This window comes from Talpa europaea (genome assembly GCF_964194135.1).
Source record: "Talpa europaea genome assembly, chromosome: 15".
Taxonomy (NCBI): domain Eukaryota; kingdom Metazoa; phylum Chordata; class Mammalia; order Eulipotyphla; family Talpidae; genus Talpa; species Talpa europaea.
The window spans coordinates 57,283,881-57,303,860 of record NC_140083.1 but is presented as its reverse complement, the minus strand read 5'-3'; the positions used below and the strand labels follow the sequence as shown (position 1 = coordinate 57,303,860).

General features: G+C 39.3%; 1 protein-coding gene across 4 annotated transcripts in view; it reads left to right on the top strand.

Moving 5' to 3' along the window:
• Positions 1-19,980, top strand: part of PLEKHA5 (pleckstrin homology domain containing A5) — a gene marked incomplete at its 3' end in the record, with an annotated part of 223,792 nt that overhangs the window by 177,653 nt on the left and 26,159 nt on the right. For 3 of the 4 annotated variants that reach the window (XM_084256205.1, XM_084256207.1, XM_084256206.1), the window contains 5 exons: positions 11,696-11,776; positions 15,606-15,641; positions 16,155-16,217; positions 17,940-18,020; positions 18,155-18,304. In XM_084256205.1, the coding sequence (XP_084112331.1) occupies positions 11,696-11,776; positions 15,606-15,641; positions 16,155-16,217; positions 17,940-18,020; positions 18,155-18,304 (411 nt within the window). The remainder of the gene's footprint in view (positions 1-11,695; positions 11,777-15,605; positions 15,642-16,154; positions 16,218-17,939; positions 18,021-18,154; positions 18,305-19,980) is intronic. The other variant, XM_084256208.1, reaches the window with a different exon arrangement.

The following is a 19,980-nucleotide window of genomic DNA, read 5'->3' as shown; positions in this document are numbered from 1 at the left end:
TGCAATGACAAGACTCTAAGAAACTTAAATGGACAATGGGTAAATTAGAATTTAGAATGTGCAAAGGCTCAATATATGTGTGTCAGTACTCTGACCTTTTGGCCTGTGTAGTGCTTATACATTATTACCATGATTCTCATGTTTGTCCTAGAAAGCACAGCCTGTAGTGTGGGCTTCCCTGGTGTCAGCTTGTTAGTAGGATATTTACTTGGGAAAGTAATACTGTAGGGTCAGAGGGGAAATTTTACCCAACCCCTCTAGGTTCTTCTTGGGCTGATCAAATAATACAGCAGCATCAAACAGATTAGCAGGAGAAAAACAGTCAAGTTCATAACAAATGTACAGGAAATCTATATGGAAGGTGAGGATTCTGCTTTGGGAGGAAGCAAGGAGTTTGAAGATCTATATCCTGAGATAAGGAATGGACTAATGCCCTGGTACTTCATTGAGAGAAGGCGGGGGTGGGGATGTCTTCCCAAGTTGAACAGATCACATGTTCTAGTGATTAGATGTTTGCCCTGCTGAATATAGAGATAGTTTCCCTCTGATAGCTTATTTCTGGATGGTAAAACACAACAAAAATAACTCTGAGACTTTGTGAAGGTGATAGTAGTAATCTGGAGTGATAGGGTGTTGACACTAAAGCTCTGGTGGAGGACAAGTGAATCCTGTGCCCTGTTGACGTGTAAAGTGACTTGTAAACAAGTGCAAATATATAAAATGTTTGAAGGCAAGAAAGGTTATTTCTGGAGATAATCCTAAATCTGGTTAATAATCCCAATTTTATTCTTCATACCACATTGACCTCAGCTCAAAATAGTCCTCATGCCATAATGGCAGGTCTTTAGGAGACCTGTTCTGAGCACCTTCAATACCAAGGTGTCAATATAGGAGTGAAGAGAGAGCTGGGAGGGAGAGAATGTGTTGTCAGCTGTCACAGACAGCTCAGGCCTCATCTGAGCAATGCTTATTGAGAAATGAATAGAAATATGGCAGAATCACTCAACCAAACAGCAGAAAAGAAAAGAGTTTGTCATGACTCATCTTCCATTAACAGAGGGTTGGCCCTTGAAGCTAGTTCTCTAGTCATGCAAGGTCATGCAAACTTTTGTCCCATGTACAAAGTGACTGACCAGAAAACTAAAGGCAAAAATGGTTTGAAGTCTTGGTCTCCTTCCACCTCACTGATGTAGCAAATAGTTGTTGAACACCACGTCATCCATGAGGGAGCCCATGGAAGGAGGGGCTCTAGTTTTTTGCTTACACCTAGAACTTGAAGTGCTTTAAACCCCAAAGAGAAAATAGGAAGGTGAAACCCAGTCTCTTTCTCCACCTCTGGCTGGGACAGCCTGAGATCAGGTTCTCACAGTCAAATCGCTTGGTGGATGGAAAGAAAAGCAAACAGCCACTAAGAGGGCCCATGGTGTGACAGTCATTGGCATCTTGCCTGCTGCTCCCCCGTGCTGGGGATGAGATTGCCCAAATTTATAAAAGTGGTAGCATTAAGCCTCCTGGAATTGAATTATACTCTAAAATTTTGCCCATCACTAGCACATATTAGTTAATAATAACTTAAAAGTAGAGTTAAAGTTACTCTTAACTGAAAAATGGGAAATTTGTGAGATAATATTGAACAAGCTGAGCAGTTTTTTTAAAGCATTGATATTATACTTGCATGGGGTTTAGTCAATGTAATTTGACTAAAATTAAGTTCCTCATTACTGTTTATGCACCAAATCTGAAAGCACGTGCCAAATTATGTCTTTCAACTATCTCAGGAAATTTCACAAATTCCCTGTTTCCTGCAAAATAAGGTGCCTTCTGGGTTTGTCACTCAAGCCCACACTCCCCACACTCCCCTGTGTGCCACTCCTCCCCTGCATGCTCATCCCTCCAGCCAGTGATTCACTGTTTCTCAGATACTTTAGACACATGTCATTCTCTGCTTAGTGCACCTGTCCAGTGCCCATCCACGCCAACAGCTTATGTAGTGCTTTACAGTTTACAAATTGCTGTCATATGGGTTATCCCTGGTGCTTCTGTACACAGGCTCACAGCATGTGAGTCAGAAATTCTAACAGGTTACACGACTTACCCCCAATCGCAAGGCTGGATTGAATATTTGTATTCATGAATTTTCCTTCCTTTAAATACACACGTGCATGCACACACACACACACGCATATATATAATTTCCTTCATAGATTAGTTTTGTTTCAGGTTGCTGATCTTTATAACCTGAGGAACATCAGCTCCTGGTTAGGTACTAGTTGTTTTCCTAGCTAACAGACAGGTAAATGAAAACAAAATTTCCCCAGTCCTCCTAAAAGGCTTAATATTTATACCATTCTATTTTGTATTTACAAGTCAATTTTTTTTTTTTTTAAGATTTATTCATACGAGAACTGGGGTACAGGCCAAAGGTGCAGGAGGTGAGAGGATTCACCAGAGGAAAAGTAGAGTGCAGAGCAAGCAGATCTACTGAAATACACTGCTGCGGGGAGCAGCCAGTGAGACAGGAGAGGTCTGCTGCACCATGTGGGTTGACTCTCTGGCTGGGGATCAAACTCTTGCTGCAGTGGCTAGCAATAGCTTGATAGCGCTGTCTTTAACCTCTGTGCCACCAAGGAGGCCCAAAAGTCAATCTTTTGTAGTGCAGTTGTTATAGTTTTTTTTTTTCCTTCTTATAATTTTTTTCATAAAGTTCATTCAGCAAAGATTTATGGAGCTCAGTGTAAGACCAGTATTACAAAGTAGACTCCTTTAAATGATTTTCAAAGCCCAGGAAGGAAATAAAGTTGAGCATAAATGCCAAAAAACATTTTTAGGATTGACCTAAGGGTGTTATTATGTAGCTAAAACAAGCTGATGAATCTTTGTGTTGGTTTTTTTTCCCCCTAAAGATTTTTTATTTATTTATTTAAAGATTTATTAATTTATTTATATAAGCACTGGGTACAATCAGAAATACGGGGGGTTGGGGGGTGGTGAGAGAATTCACCAGAGCCAGAGCGGGGAGCAGAGCAGGCAGAAGGACCGAAGTACACTGCTGAGGGGAGCAGCGGGCGGCAGGAGAGGTCTGCGCGCCATGCGGGACCCTCCTCCGGTGGCCAGGGAGCAGCTGGGGATGGAACAAGGGAGCAGCTGGGGATGGAACCGGCACTGCAGAGGCTGCGGGCAGCTTCGCAACCCAGCGCTCAACCGCTGCGCCACTGGGGAGGCCCCAAGCTGATGAATCTTTGAATTCATGGTAATAATTCTGCTGCTTGATGCCAATAATAACTCAATTAGAATACAGTTATTATTATTATTAAAACCCAGATTCTTGTGTCTAGAAAGAATCTTAGTTTTGATTTAAACTCACATATACTTTAGAGTAGATTTAGCCATAACAAGAATAAGTGTCTTTTACTAACAGGGATGTGAGGTTTCCCCTTTTGGAATGTTCTGTACTTTAAAATGATGACAAAGCATTATCACAAATGGATTTGAGTTTTTTAAATATTCAGTATTTCTGTTGCCCGTGAGCGCCAGGAAAACAGACGGCAGCAGCGTTAGACAAGAAAGGGTCATCAAACAAGGAAAACATATTAAGCCACTAAGGTAAAAATCAGATCTGTCAAATTTGTCCTATAGCCAAGAGAATTTTAATTTCAAAAAATACTTAAAGGACACTCAGATGAAAAGAGGTGACCGGGCCTTCCAAGTCAGCTTCCAGGGAAACCACAGGCCTCTGTTCCAAAATGGCAGCTCTAAAAACTGAGCAGTTTAAGCGAGGTTGTGAGTCTAGAGATTGATTACCTTCCCTTTGTTCTGCTGCGTCCAGGGATTTTTCACATTTCCACCATGTTTCAAAAATGGGTCTCATCTTAAATTTTTTTCCTGAAGCCTATACTCACTGCATCAACCCATTTAGAAATGTTTTCCTTTTAAAGGAATGTCAAATACAATTCACTTCTGTGTTGTCCTAATTTGTTGTTGTTGTTGTTTAAATCTACCTTTCTCTGCGAAAAGGGGTTGGGAGGGATGAGGCATGGTATATAGACTTCCTACATCTTTTAAACTACCATTGATTCTACTGAATAAATTACAATACTTTCCCAAAGCTTTACTTTTAGGAAAAGCATACAGCAGGGGTGATTTATTCACACTGCTTTAAAATTTCAAAAGTAATAGACCTCCATACTTCGGCTCATCTATTGTAAAGAGACTTATTTACATCTTTCTATTAAAAAAGTCACTTCAGATTTCCCAGATTCCTATTAAACAATGAGAAGTTTCAATAGGTAGTCATACCCTTCAATCTCAGGTCCTTGGACTTCAAGCAGAATCTCAAGTGAGCTGGAAGGCATTTACATTGTCAAGAGCTAAATGACCAGCTTCTAAAGACCCTGGCATTCCTCAAAGCTTCGCCCTGGGCATGTCCAATTCTTTAGCTTTTACATTTTTCCACACGTCTTAGAGCTTATTGATCTAGGCACAGGAGGACATTCTTGAGAAATAGATTCTTCAGTGATCAGACTAGCAAGGTTTTTGGTGGATGTTTTTGCTTTTTTTTTTCTCTCCTATTGTTAAAGACAGATTCCCAACTTAAAATCCTTTTCCTAAGAAGTCATTAAGAACTCTGGAAAAGTCCATTTTCCATTTAAATGGAAAATGACAGCACAGAGATGGGTCTTACATTGACTATCCGTGAAGGACAAAAGCTCTGTAGGGTGTTTAGAAATCACCCAGCTTGCCTGCTGGGGACTTGGGGATGCTGCCGACAGCTCTCACATGCAAGGAAGTGCAGTTTCTTGGTGACAAGTTTCTAAATTGATATTTCTGACAGTGACATCAAGGGATGCTCAGTATTCATATCAGTCTAGTGTACCTCAAAACTGAGGAGATTTCAATATCAGATTTTCTGGGCAGTTTTTCTAAATATTTGGATTCACAAATATCAACTAAAAATGAATGCTTTGATTAAAAACAGAAATACATTGGCAGTACTTAGGTGTCTTTCAAGGTGTTCCAAGTTACTTTCATTTGTTGCTGAATTATGAAAATAGTGTATGGCCTGAATCATGCATTCTCTTCTTTATTTTTATAAAATTATGGTCCTGCCATCATCATCTGATAATTTAGCAATTAACTAAAATCTAAGCCTATGTTAATTGTTACTTCAAAAAAGGATTTAGGCAGGAAGTAAAGCATTGAACTCATTTTCAGGTACACTATTAAACATTCTCCATGTACTAATCAGTCCTTCTCTTGCTCTGATTCCTTAAAATAAATCATGTCAACTGCTTACACCACTGTCATAGTGCTGATGCCATAATGTCAGGAACGGATCCCAGGCTGAGGTGGTAGTGCTGAGTCCCAGCCACTAGACCACCATGGGTTGGTGTCTCACGAAGCAGCAACAGGAACTTTACTGGCGCTCAGGCAAGCAAGCAAACAGGCAGATTTGTTTGGAGAAAGAAAAGGTTTATTAAGGAGAAAAGGAACAAAAATAAAGTGGGCTCCCAGGCTGGTGGAACCAGGCCAGGGAGGGGCAAGGGAGCCATGCCTAGGGAATATATGCCTGTTTTCCCTAATTACTCTAAAGCTCCACCAGTCTCTTTGTGATTGGTTAGTCTTGGTGGTCTCGTCCACTGCCTAAATATCTCTGTGCTCAGAAATAAGTCTCTGTGTTCCAACCCTTATCTTGGCATACTTTTCTTAACATGCTGGAAGGTCCTGTTGCCCCTAGAACTGGGGTGTTTGATTAGTCCCTTTGGAATTTGTTGCCCTTATATCTCCAGAGCCTTCCCTATTCCTCCGAGGCTTTTCCTATTCTGTTGTGACCCTAAGGGCTCTCCGCTTGCTCTAGGCCTCAGTGCTGTCTAGCCTTCTTATAATCAAACTTGGCGAGAATTGCTTAGATGTGCTTTGTCTTTCTTTTTTTTGTTGAGATTTTTTTTTTATTTATGCCTACAAGAGCTGGAGTACAGGCCATAGGTGCAGGGGGTGAGAAGATTTACCAGAGACAGTGGGTGGTGCAAGGGGTTGAGACACAACCTATGAGGCAGTCCACAGCCTCTGCAGCACAAGTTCGATCCCCGGCCAGCCAGGGAGCTACCCACATGGCGCAGCAGACCTCTCCTGGCTCGCCCACAGCTCCCCTCAGCAGTGTATGTCGGTCAATCTGCCTGTTCTGTGCTTTGTCTTTCTTAAGAACTTGGGGTTTTTTTTTTTTGTTTGTTTTTTTTGTTGTTGTTTTTTTTAAGATTTATTTCGTTATACAAGAACTGGGGTACAGGCCAGAGGCGCGGGAGGGTGAGAGAATTCACCAGAGACAGAGCAGGGAGCAGAACAGGCAGACTGACTGAAATACACTGCTGAGGGGAGCAGTGGGCGAGACAGGAGCGGTCTGCCACTCCCTGTGGTTATCTCCCTGGCCATTCAGGAATCAAACCTGCGCTGCAGAGGCTGCGGACAGCTTCACAGCACTGCGCTCAACCCGCTGTGCCACCGAGGAGGCCCTCTTAAGAACTTGTGCATGAACTTCCATGGTGCCCATAGAGCATTACATTTAGATTACGCTTTAGTCATTGGATTCACTTTATTATAGTTTCCATAGCAAACGCCAGAGAGAATGTGCCTTTTTTTTTTTTTTTTTTTTTTTTGTAAGTCACAGAGAAGTTTCTCAGGTTTAAAATATAGATGATTTCAGCTGTAGTTTAGTGCAACAGCCTATTTTCTAGAACATATTTAGAGGTAAAGCAGATCTAGTATTTCCAACTGAGTAAATCTGGAAGGAGTGAAAGTTCAGCCAGAATTTTTTTTTTATATATACAAGAACTGGGGTACAGGCCAGAGGCACGGGCAGGTGAAAGGATTCACCAGAGACAGAGCGGGGAACAGAACAGGCAGACTGACAAAATACACTGCTGAGGGGAGCAGCAGGCGAGACGGGAGAGGTCTGCCCTCCATGTGGGTTGCTCTGAGGCCGGCCAGGATCGAACTGGTGCTGCAGAGGCTGCATACAGCTTCACAGTGCTGCATTCAACCACCTGCACCACCAGGGAGGCCCTCAGCCAGAATTTTTTAGCAGAAACCAGAGGCCACCATGTGGGGTCCTGGCTTTTGTGTTGAGTCGGCCTCAGCGGAGCCAGCACTGTGCCTGTGCCGTGTATGTGTAGCGTCACCACGTACAGGGCCACTGTCAGGCAGGTCAGGCTCAGTTGTGGAGTGCCCTGGACATGATGCCAGGCAGGTTCTGAACTGGCCCAGTGTCTTTCCATGGAGTCTTTTTGTTCCCACTTTTCAATTAATGTTTCAGTTTTTATTTTTATTTTTTCTTCTTACATCATTGTTCATTTTTGTACAATATTTGATTTCTCCCCTCAGGTGTAGTTCCCATAATTCTCCCACCACCACATGACCTGTGGTTCATCACCAGTGCCTTGGGCTCTTCCCTCCCATTTTATTTTGACCCCTCCCCTCCCCTGCTGTGTGCTTCTGAAATACATTGCTGAGGGGAGCAGCAGGCGAGTCAGAAGAGGTCTGCTGCACCATGTGTCAGCTCCCTGGCTGGAATAGAATTCAGGCCGCAGTGGCTGGCAATAGCTTGCTAGCCATAAGACTTAACCCCTGCACCAGCAGGGAGGCCCTGTTTTTTTTTTTTTCCATAGAAGAACTAGCGTGTCAGCCAGAGGTGTGGAGGGTAAGAGGATTCACCAGAGAGAGGAAACAGAACAGGCAGATCTACTGAAAAGCACTGCTGTGTGGAGCAGCAGGCCAGTCAGGAGAGGTCTGTTGTGTCATGTGGGTCAGCTCCCTGGCCAGCCGGGGGCCAGGGATCGAACTGTGCTGCGGTGGCTGGCGACAGCTTGCCAGTGCTGAGTCTTTAACCCCTAGGCCACCAGGGAGTCCCCCATAGAGAGTCTTATCTCATCTCTCCAGCTGGGGTCCTAAGGAATATTCGAACTAAGGAACATGAGTGTATTATCAAATTACACTGCCCTTGACACCTTAAGAAGAGCAGAGTTACCTTTGCCTAAGGACGCGTCTACATCAAAAATTCTCATGTTGCACATTGGAAATATCTGAAAACCAGGATGTCTGTATTCTTTGCAAGCCCTGCAAGTGACTCTAGTGTGGGTGAAGAACCACTGGTCTAAATAAGCATGAACTTTGATTTTTAGTCATAGAAAGCAGGGGAAAGGTGTTACAAGACAGTCACATGTATTTATAAATGCATTAGGTAGCTTACTTTTAAAAATGAGTTAAGGGTCCTCCCCAATGGTGCAGCAGGTTGAGTGCAGTGCTGTGAAGCTGTCCGCATCCTCTGCTGCGCAGGTTCAATTCCCAGCTGGCCAGGGAGAAACCCAAATGGCACGGCAGACCTCTCCTGTCTTGCCCACTGCTCCCCTCAGCAATGTCTTCGGTCCATTTGCCTGTTCTGCTCTCCGCTCTGTCTCTGGTAAATTCTCTCACCCTCCCGCGCCCCTGACCTATACCCTAGTTCTTGTATAAATAAATAAAATCTTTTTTAAAAAATGAGTTAAGATTTCTTCTAATACATTTTTGATGTGGATACAGGTAAGCAATATCTGATACTCAGTGGAGAAAACTTGGAAATGGAGAAAAGCTTAGAGAATGCAGAAAATAACAACCCAGGGCCTCCCCGGTGGCGCAGCGGTTGAGCGCTGGGTTGCGAAGCTGCCCGCAGCGTCTGCGGCGCCGGTTCGATCCCCCGGCTGCTCCCCGGCCACCGGAGGAGGATCCCACATGGTGCGCAGACCTCTCCTGCCGCCCGCTGCTCCCCTCAGCAGTGTACTTCGGTCCTTCTGCCTGCTCTGCTCCCCGCTCTGGCTCTGGTGAATTCTCTCACCCTCCCGCGCTTCTGACTGTACCCAGTGCATGTATAAACAAAAACAAACAAATAAATAAATAAATAAGTAAAAAAGCATGCCTCTATAAAAAAAAAATAAATAAAAATAACAACCCACAGTTGCACTCTTCAAAATTATTGCTGCAACTTAACTGTCAACTTCCAGGATGCCTTCTAATTTTAATATTCTAGGACTTGACATGTATGCTTGAAATTTTTCATAATGAAAAATAGTTTCAGAAGTGACATCTTAGACACTCAGCAGTTTGTACTCTTTAAGCATTATTTTGCTTTCAGTTTTTCTGTTCCTACATGAATTTCTCCTTACAAAAATCCCTTCTCTGTGACCTAGTATTTAATGATCTTTGACATATAAAGAGGCATTTTTAAATCATCGACATGGCTTCCCTGTGTGCACATGCATAGAACAGCCTTGATTACCCTTCTGTAGAAGCCATGTCATCCCTTATCCCTTTTCAAATGCATTTTTAAGTAAATTTCTCATGCCTTGAGTATGAACATTAATCACTCACCTATACCCTATTGAAGCACCACTTCCAGTTCTGAGCCATATTGACAGACCTAGCCCTTGACACCAAGTCCCCATTTGTATAACTGGATTTCCAATGCTATTTGACCTTGAGTATCCTTTACATTTGAAGATTGTCTGATCCTCATTAAGTCTTAAACATCTTTGCTCCTGCACCACTCAGCCCCCATAATCTCTCAGTCAGATACTCTTCTAATTTCCATGGCATGCTATTTATTGAAAAAAATATGAATGAGATTGCTTTGAAAATTGAAATCAAATAATAATAATAAAAAAATACAGGGCCTCCCCTGGTGGTGCAGGCAGTTGAGCGCCGCGATGTGAAGCTGTCCACAGCCTCTGCAGTGCTGGTTTGATCCCGGCCGGCCGGCGAGGGTCCCACATGGCGCGGCAGACCTCTCCTGTCATGCCCGCTGCTCCCCTCAGCAGTATATTTTGTCACTCTGCCTGTTCTGTTCCCTTATTGTCTCCTGTGAATCCTCTCACCCCCCGCACATCTGGCCTGTACCCCGGTTCTTGTATAAATAAATAAATCTTTAAAAAAAAAATACAGACTTAGGGTATTTTTATTATACAGAAGGAGTGACAATGCACTTAAAATGTTTAAGCCAAAACTGAAAGTTGTTATAGTTTATTCTAAGACCAACATTTGATTAAGGTAAAATAACTGGCATCCCCTTAAAACATGTAGGGTACTTGGAAATCTAAAGATGTCTTTGATTTCTATAATAGAAGTTTTTTTCTCCCAAAGAAAAACATAACTGTAGTTGTCTATAATCAGTTTCCTTCTAATACTGTGAAGACTTGATCCCTGGCTACATTTGAACACCTCTGTTTCCATGCACATGAGTTATCACTTATAAACATCTTGGCCCTGTGAATAACATTGGAGTGTCTGGGAGAGATTTGAGTTTGACTGATGAGTGGTTTCAAGTACTTTAAAAATTAATTAACAAAAATTCAATTAACAAATTATTTTAGTGAGAAAATGAATTTATAGTTAGAGAAACCAGTTCCCGTGATACCTGGGAGAGAGGAAAGTGAAGACTGGTGGTAAAGGGACCCAAGAGAACTCTGTAGGTAGATGGCAATATCCAGTGTCATGAAGATGGTGGTGGTTTTCGAGGTTGTAGACTTTTCTCAAAGCCTTTCACCTGTACAACTAAAGATGTATTAATTTCAGTAAAATTACCCTTTTTTAAAGATACTCAAAAATTGACACAGGTTTAAAAATATTTAGCCTGAATAAAACTTTTTAAAAGTAGGTTAAACCAGTCAAAGGTGGTTTGTGATTTGACAACTAAAACAGGTTTTATTGACATGAAACATTGATAATTTGGCCAAAAATAATTTTTTTACACTCTTCATTGGTTTATTTTGCACCTTGTTTATTAACCTTAAGATTAATAAACTTTTATAGATTTAGCCAGATCTGCAACGCAGAGGCTGAAAATTATGTGAAATAAATGCCACAAATTGCAAATATAAAAGACTTGTCTGCTTACAAATGAAACAGACTTGGTTGGCCTTTTACATACTGCATCTCAGGATGCTTGTCTTTTGACTGCCTTAACTCTTGAGTCCAGAGCCTACTAAAGCAAATATTTCCCTTGAGGCAGTAATGAAGTACAACACAGCTGGAAATGTGAAGCCCAGGTTCTACCTTTCAGAAGCTAGGGAGGTTCAGAGTCTTTGCTCAATAAGTTCTAGCGTGCATGTCCAAAAAGAGTTCTACCTGTGGTGTCATCTGTGAGAAAAGCCACTATAGGATGTATAAAAATGTCTTGAGATTAACTTTAATAACGTGATGATCTAAGTGGCAAGATACATTGATGATTATTATAAAAAACGTTAATATGTGTAGAGAACTCAGTTTTTCTAACCTTATAAAGAGCTGGATATCACTTAAAGTTTTTTTACTAATTAAGTAATCAGTTAAATGATGCTTGCTTTCTTTGTTTGCATAGTTTCTCCTTGACTCATTCTAGTACGTATGTGTAGGAATATTCATTCATCGACTGTGCTAATTATTTCTATCAAGTAAACCCTAGCGGCAGTAGTTGCCACCAGTACGTTTTATTCATAACCTTGCCCGTGTTTTGCAGCATCTAGGGCTTGTTTGGAATGCTTTAATATAAATTAAGTCTGTACAACCTTGGGTAAAATGTAAACAACTGCACTGTTAGGAAGATATTAAAGTAGAGGCTATATTTACAGTGTCGTCTTTCAAATCTAGCTATGCTGTAAACTGATGTTTGCTGTATGCTCCTCCTGATTTGAAATAGATGAAAGAAAATGAACCTATTATCACCATGGTTCACACAATGATTGAGAACTCGGCGCTAAGACCCCAACTGTACCAGCAAGTAAGGTCTTGGACAGTGAATGATACTGCTTTATCATCTGCAAATTCCCTCAGTGACAGTTTTGGTTTATCCTCAGAGTTACTCATAACATTAGTGTTTTTCTTATTTCATTTTTTGTTTCTGTCTCTTTGGAGAAACGCAATTCATCCATGCTTTTCAAGATGCTGCAGAGTATCCTTCGCATGGCTTCGCTGAACATTTTGCTGTTGAATATTAAGTGTGCCATTTTCCTGAAGTTTTTGTGGAGAGTATTTGATTGATATGTACTTGGAGGTCTGCAGTACATTTGCAAAATTTTCACTAGATTGCCATTTTTGGATTAATTCAATGCAGTCATCAAGATAGTCAGATCTTAACCCATCTTTTGCCCCAATTCAAAATATGTGCCATTGAGTTGTCTGGCTTTTGTTTAGAAACCTTGGTAATCTGCAGATCTGCAAAAGAAGTCATTTTATACATTCCTACCCAACTTTTTTGTAATTCATGGTTTAAATGTTCTTAGCTGTGTGTTTTGCAACATCAGCTTCTTCCACTCCAGCACCCTCAAATTACTGTGGCCTATGACCTGTTATACTATTTTAAAATTCATACAGAAGAAGAAAGTTAAGTAACATGAAAAATGAATGTGTATTTTGATGAGCACACATAAAAGCACCTGGTAAGAAGCACCTTGAGCTCATGCTGGCCCCAGGCCTATGACTTGGTGTAGACACCTTGGGGCCACAGGCCTTACAACTGGGAGGGTGACTCATTCCCAAGTGGTCTTCAAAACTTTTAAAGGGTGTGATATGATGACGCATAGCTTTTAATTTGCAATAAGAGATCAACTAAATATGAAATATTTAAAGTTAAACAGCTTTACTTTTTTTAAAAATGGCATCTTTCAGTCCTTAGAGTGACCAGATTATAAAACCTTGCCCCAGTCCAGAATGCCATGCTGAGAACCTGAGCACCTGTTCTGGGATTGATACCTTTTCCTTATCTGAAGCTGTCAATCTGTCATCTCACATACTGCTGAATGAACACGAGCTCAGAGGCATTTTGTTGTAATAGCTCGTTTTCCCCATTTTGCAGATTTCCCATAATATTAGGTTGTAGGAAAAATTAAGAAAAACAGAGAAAAAATACATCATGACTTATGCACCAACCCAATAGTTACAGCCTGGGCTTTCTCTTCGCTCAAGTTTGATTTTTCTTTTTTATAATTGATCAGTAATCAAGGTTGATGATGCTGAAGTTATCAGTGACCATTCAGACACATTTCTTCAGCTCTGTAAATTTGCATGAGTTCAAATTTGATCTTATATTTCCCCCGTGGTTTCCCATATATTATTCAGAGAAAGTCTTTATGAAAGCTTATATTGTGTACTCTTCTGGCTTTGTGTTTCTCTCATTGCATTACAATATTATGTTGCTAGATTCCTGAAATGTGGCTGAAAATACAGTGGCAAAATAACATTTTATGACTTATTATCCTGAATCACAGTCATTGCAACTTGCTCTCAGGAGGACCTTTGTGTTTTCATTTTCTTAGAAGAAAGAGGATCCCTGAGAAACTACCTGGACAGTAATTTCATTAAAATTAGTCCAAAAAAGATTGTACAACTAAACGAAAACAAATGCAAAATAAATAGCAGAGCATTAAATTGAAAAATTCCTCTGCATTAATTAAACCTTTCACAATTGCATTTTTGTTTTTACAACATAATGTCAGTGAAATTAATCACCTGATAAATAATTGCTTTAAAAAATAAGACTAATATTGGCAAATATAGCCTATAAGAAATTTTTAGTCCCATACACTATATTGTGTAATTTTTCATTTATTTTCCTGGAATCCTTTTAGCATTTGGTTTATGTATTCAGATACTCTAAAATATGTGTATCATTCACATATTTAAAAGGGATATTGTAGAAAGTTGGATTTTAAAATATCATGAGATAAATAATACCTTATTAAATAAAACAAAGCACATGTCCTCATAACAGCTTCTCAGATTAGAGTTTGAACAAGGCTCAGGTTTATGTAATACACCATAATTCATAATCCCTTCTCCTTTGCTTTCCTATGCAAAGTGTATGCAAAGGTATTCAAACCCAGAACTTTTTTGTTTTGCTAAGGATAAATTTTTAAATTGTTAGAAGTATTACCATTAATATTTTTTGCAAAGATTTAGTTAGCCAGAATATTCACAAATTAGTAGATTTTCATATTAATAACTAAATAGAAAACTTCTTTTAATAAGCTACATGCATTTTTTTCTTAAGAAAAACCTCAGTAATTTTTTTTATCAGTAATGGGAAATAGGCCATGCTTAAAAGTTAATTTTTTAAGGAATAATCTTGATTTTAGGGGTGTTTTTCTGACAGGTATAAGCAATATATAGGAATGGATTGATTTAAGATTTGCTAGTTGGAATCTAATGAATAACTTGATTAAAAAGTTTCAATTTTCCAGAGATACAAAAAATAAATCTTTCATATGTGTTTATATGGCTATGGGTATATCACACTAAAATTATACCTCGGTAGTACATGTTTTACTTTTTATAATATGCCAACTGGTAATGAAAATGAGTATGCAATAGGATTCCCTAAATAAAAATAGTTTTCAGTGTCCTAAATATTCAGATTACCATTTCTACTTTTAAAATTCTAGTCTTTTTTCTGTGTGCCCTGGTATATAGGATACAATTCATGTTTTTGTCTAGATGTAGCATTATCCACTAATGATTTTCATATCATACATTTAGTAAAGCTGTATTGCATTTAACTTTAAATATTAAGTAAAGTAAATATTTAATAGTATCTTAAAAGCTTTACATCTTTAATTTTTTATAAATGAGAAATTTTCAATTTGGGCATTGTCTCAAATTTTTGATCATGGATCAAAGTATTTTAAACTTTTACTTTTCTCAGGCAGGAATATAAATTCTTTCGGGTCTAGGTGCTTTAATTTAGAATGACAATTGACACTTCTCAGTACAGATTCGCCGATATTTATTTAGAAGTGTTCTGACTTGTCATTAAATTCATTTTTCATGTAATACTCATTTCTATGAAATTCTTGTGGTTTAGTAATCACAGTGCATAGCCTTAAAGAGTCACAGGTTCATTTGCATGAGATATGTGAAAATAATGTCTTGAATTGAACAGCGTAAATCCAGGATTTATTGTTGTATGTTTGGAATGCTTACATTTTTAACCTCCTGATCCCACATTCCTAGATCCATTCAAATTTATCTGTTATTTAATTTATGATTCTTTGTAAAGATGCAGCGATTGAGTCATTATTTGCAGAGAGGGAATATAAAGTTATCACTTACACATTTGTATGCATTTGTATAAAAGAAATTTGATTTTCCAGTGCAGTTAGGACACATCACTTTCATCCCCACCTTGAGTGATGGTATATGCCATTTAGTAAAACATGCATGCAGTAAGCCCCAGTTAATTTTTCTTGCTATGTTTTTGTTACTGCCTCACAAGTAAATATAAAGTCAAAAGACAGGAAAGATAGTGTGATATTGCCTGCAGAGGCTCTGATGTGACCTGTGGTGTAACTGACCTGGGATGGCTATTGAAATCTTGGTCAGCACTCTCAGAAGTGAAAATTTGACCAAATGATATTTCAAAGGAGCTGAGGAAAGGATATTTAAATACAGCAAATGATGATTCCTTACAATATGATCAAATAAGTGGTGTCGAACACATCAACGTTATGAGACTTAGCTATCCCTCGTTTATAACATAGACTTTCAGTTTTAGGAGGTTTGAATGATTTTCCTCTTTTCAATTAAATCCGTCCTTTTCCTTCATTATCTTTTAGTTCTTAAGACAGAAGAACCAGATAAGTCTTTATTGTGTATGTGTGTTTATATATTCTCTATATGTATATATTATGTTTTAGGTTTTGTTAATCAAGCTGGACTAAGATGTGTTGGCATTTGAGTGTCCGCATACACAGCTGTATGGTCGTGTGCATTGCTCGCTGGAGGGCTGTTTTGACTGTTGAAATATGCCTGATTTGAATATTTGATTCAATCCAGTTGCTATGATTGTATTTGTCAATTTTTCTTTGAGATACTGTGTGTCTTACAAATGGACAATATAAGGAACTGTATAATTTTGTTTGACCAGCTTAATATTTTTTTTTACAAGCTTAACATCCTTCTCAATGTATTTGCACATTGCATCACTGTTCAGTATTTCCCTACTTTTGTAAGAATCTGTGTTTGAATTAAACTTCTAAAAGTATTAGAACCATTAAAATTCCATTTTTGTTACTCTATAAATGTGAACTATTAACTATAGGCTGCATAAATGTATCTTTTAATATCAGTTTTTTTAACTTACTGTATGGCATTTTTCCTTATAGCTGTCCCAAGATGAATGTAGAGGCACGTTGTACAAATACAGACCCGAGGAAGTAGATATTGATGTAAGTATTCATGTGATATGTACTGTCAGTGTTCTGTCATGTTCTCTGCCAAAACATTTGAGATAAGTATACCAGAAAATTTCCTCATCCTGCCCTTCCTTCCAAAATGACAAGGGCCTCTCTGGTGGCACAGGGGGTTGAGCACAGTGCTGTGGAGTTGCCACAGCCTCTGCAGCATGGGTTCCATCCCCAGCCAGCCAAGGAGCTACCCACATGGCACAGCAGACCTCTCCTGTCTCGCCCGCTGCTCCCCTCAGCAGTGTATTTCAGTAGTCAGTCTGCCTGCTCTGTTCCCTGCTCTGTCTCTGGTGAATCCTCTCACCCTCCTGCACCTCTGGCCTGTACCTGAGTTCTTGTATGCATAAATAAATAAGTCTTTTAAAAAAATGACATGAAATAAATTTGCATGTCATCCTTTTTGCACTCTGGTTCAATTAAATCATTTACTCCCCAACCTGTTCTTTTCTGTCCGTCATCCCAGAGTTATTCAATTTCAGAATCACTTCAATGAAAATGGTTTCCAGTGAAATATTAACGAGGATTGGAGACAAAGAAAATTGTCTCTGTCATCTAAAGAAAGTATCAGCCTCCAGAAATTCTGCCACTCCTTCCTTTTTTAAATTTTATCTAGTTGTTTTTAATCCTTATTTTAGATAGCTACCTTGTGTACTTTCTTCCTTATTTAGATCTCATTGTACCCTCCCTTCCCCTGATATTACTCCACTGAGTTGTACCTCCTCGTTTCAATGCATTCCATTTGGTGTACTTTAACTTTTGTTGTCTAACAAAGATAAACTGTTTATTTTAATAGCCAAATGGCAAACAAAGTCTTAATTTTTTTCTTCTCTGTCATTATACCATAAATGTTGGGACTTATTTACAGTGTGTCTAGGGTTTTTATTTTCAGACATGTGAGAATTGCTTTTTTATGGCATTGAAATGTGAGGGTACTGGTACCTTTCATATTTTCATAATTAAAAAATTAGCATAGTGCCAAGAATTTTAAATAGTATAAACATTGAAAGTGATTTTTCTCCATTTGTTGTTACTCTTTTCTAAGAATATAAGAGCATAATTTTAAAAATATATAAAAATAGTTGGGTTGGCTTATTAATAAGCACTGCATATCTCTCTTAACTTGTCCAGTAGCTTGTAAGAAAAAAATCTTAACCATCTTGAAATGATTTGTTAAAAGTCATTTGAAAATGCTTGATTACTAAGACTATTTTGAACTACATGGATTAAGTAGTCTGATTGAACTGTGTTTTCACTTTATATGCATTTTTTTTTAAGCATTCTGTCTTTTTTTTTTTTTTAAAGATTCATTTTTATTTGTGCAAGAACTGGGGCACAGGCCAGAGGCAGGAGAGGGTGAGAGACTTCACCGGAGACAGATCAGGCAGATTGACCGAAATACACTGCTGAGGGGAGCAGCGGGCGAGGCAGGAAAGGTCTGCCACGCCATGTGGGTTTCTCTCTGGCCAGCCGGGAATCGAACCCACGCTGCAGAGGCTGCAGACTGCTTCACATCACTGCGCTCAACCCGCTGCACCACAGGGGAGGCCCCTAAGCAGACTGTCTTTATAAGCTACTAATAGAAATAAAGATTGACCTTACTAGGTATTCCATGGTTGTTGTAAAGTATTTTCTTACGATACCTGCCTCTTAACTATGGGAAAAATTAAAAATGGCTAACAAAAGACATCTCCTCTTATCACCCAGGCCAAGCTAAGCCGGTTATGTGAACAAGATAAAGTGGTGCATGCTCTGGAGGAGAAACTTCAGCAACTCCACAAGGAGAAAGTAGGATAATTATGCTTGTTATCTACAACTGACTTGACTGTATATGATTATTATCAAGACACTGATAACTAAAGTTAAAAAAGAATTAATTTGATGATGCAGAACAGTAAGTGTAATTCTTTCTATTATAATAGTACACGCTTGAGCAAGCTTTGCTGTCAGCCAGCCAGGAAATAGAAATGAATGCAGATAACCCAGCAGCCATTCAGACGGTGGTGTTACAGAGGGATGATCTGCAAAACGGACTTCTTAGCACGTGTCGAGAACTGTCTCGAGCCACTGCTGTGAGTAGACCTATTTTTTTCTAGTAAGGGTCACTGAACTGTTACACGGTTTTTTCCTTTTCTTTTTTTCTATTTAACTTATATCTCTATTTTAATGGACTGTCTTTAGGATTGTCCTTTATTACAACTAGAGACATTATTAACTAATAATAACAAAGTTAACAGATGAGTATTAGTTCTCTAATTAGTAAGCATTTGTGCATGGTGAAATAGTTTCTTTATGGGGAAAGTAAATACTCTGTTTTTATGTCATGCAAATTTAAAGTGTTTAAGCATGTTAAAATATATTGCAGTCAGAAAATATTTTATGGATTTCAAGGAAGTTATGATAATTTGGGGAAGGTGGTCACTGAATTTTTTTAAACCAACTCTTTCAATAAAAAGCACCTGTGAAAGATACTTACAAAGACATCATCATTACCATTTTGTAGCAGTGGTGTCATCTAAGCTTAGAAGGTAGGTTTGAGTAAGAAATGTAATTAGCGGGGCCTTTTAACCTATAGTCATGTTACTTTATAAAGATTTGGGACTACCAAATCTAAATGTGTTACTTAGAGGTTTAAACTGAGTGTCTTGTGAGTTTAAGCACTCTGATTTTGAGCTGAAGATACAGTCACGTCTCAGCACCATAAGAACACCTGTGCAAGCAACCCTCAGAGGGATCAGTCGCAGCAATATGCCACCCGTTCCAGAGAACTGCTGGCACCTCCTTGTCCATACTTTCCATGGACTTTTCCGGAGCAACTAACTTTTTTTTTAAAAAAAATTTATTTATTTATGCATACTGGGGTACAGGCCAGAGGTGCAGGGAGGTGAGAGGTTTCATCAGAGACAGAGTGGGGAGAAGATCAGGCAGACTGACGGAAATACACAGCAGAGGGGAGCAGCGGGCAAGAGAAGAGAGGTTTGCTGTGCCATGTGGCCTGCCAGGGATCGAACTCATGCTGCAGAGACTTCATAGGGCTTTATGCTCTTCTAAGGCTTGTCTTACCAGGTAGAATATAACTGTGTTGCCTGTGCCTTTATATAAACTTTTTTTTGTAGTTGCTGCTATTAGTATGTGTGTAAAGTCACACTGGGCCTATGGTTGGCATTCAGTGGTTTTATAGATTCTGGTTTGGACTGCACTTGTGCCAGTAGAATTCCAAAGAATCCTTCCAATTGTTTCACAGTTGATACTGAACATTGGTTCAAATCTGTGTCCTGAGGTATGGAAGGTGAACATAGGAGGTAGAGATAGCATTAAGAGTGTCATTTCTGCAAACACCTGCTTCTTACCTGGTTGGCCACCAAGATGCATACAACTAGAATGAACGTGAGACAACCTTGTAAAACAGTGTCTCCTTGATGCGTTATATTTGATCCTTGATGCACATCTCCTCTCTCAGCCTCATTCACACACACACTCATACATTCATATTTTAAGCTCCTGGTACCTTTGTGTTCTCTCATTGCCTCTGCTCCTTGTTATCCAAACCTGATCAGTGAGAAAAAATCATTGTGACCCATCAGTTACACCTGGAATTTTTCCATGCGTCACTGTCTCCATTTGACTTCTCTTCTAATAGAAAACAGAGCTCGAACTGAGGACTGAGTTCAGATGGTTTATTTGAGAGACAGTCCTAGGAAGCAGAAATGGGGGAATGTGGAGAATGAGAGAGGTAGGGAGAAAAGCC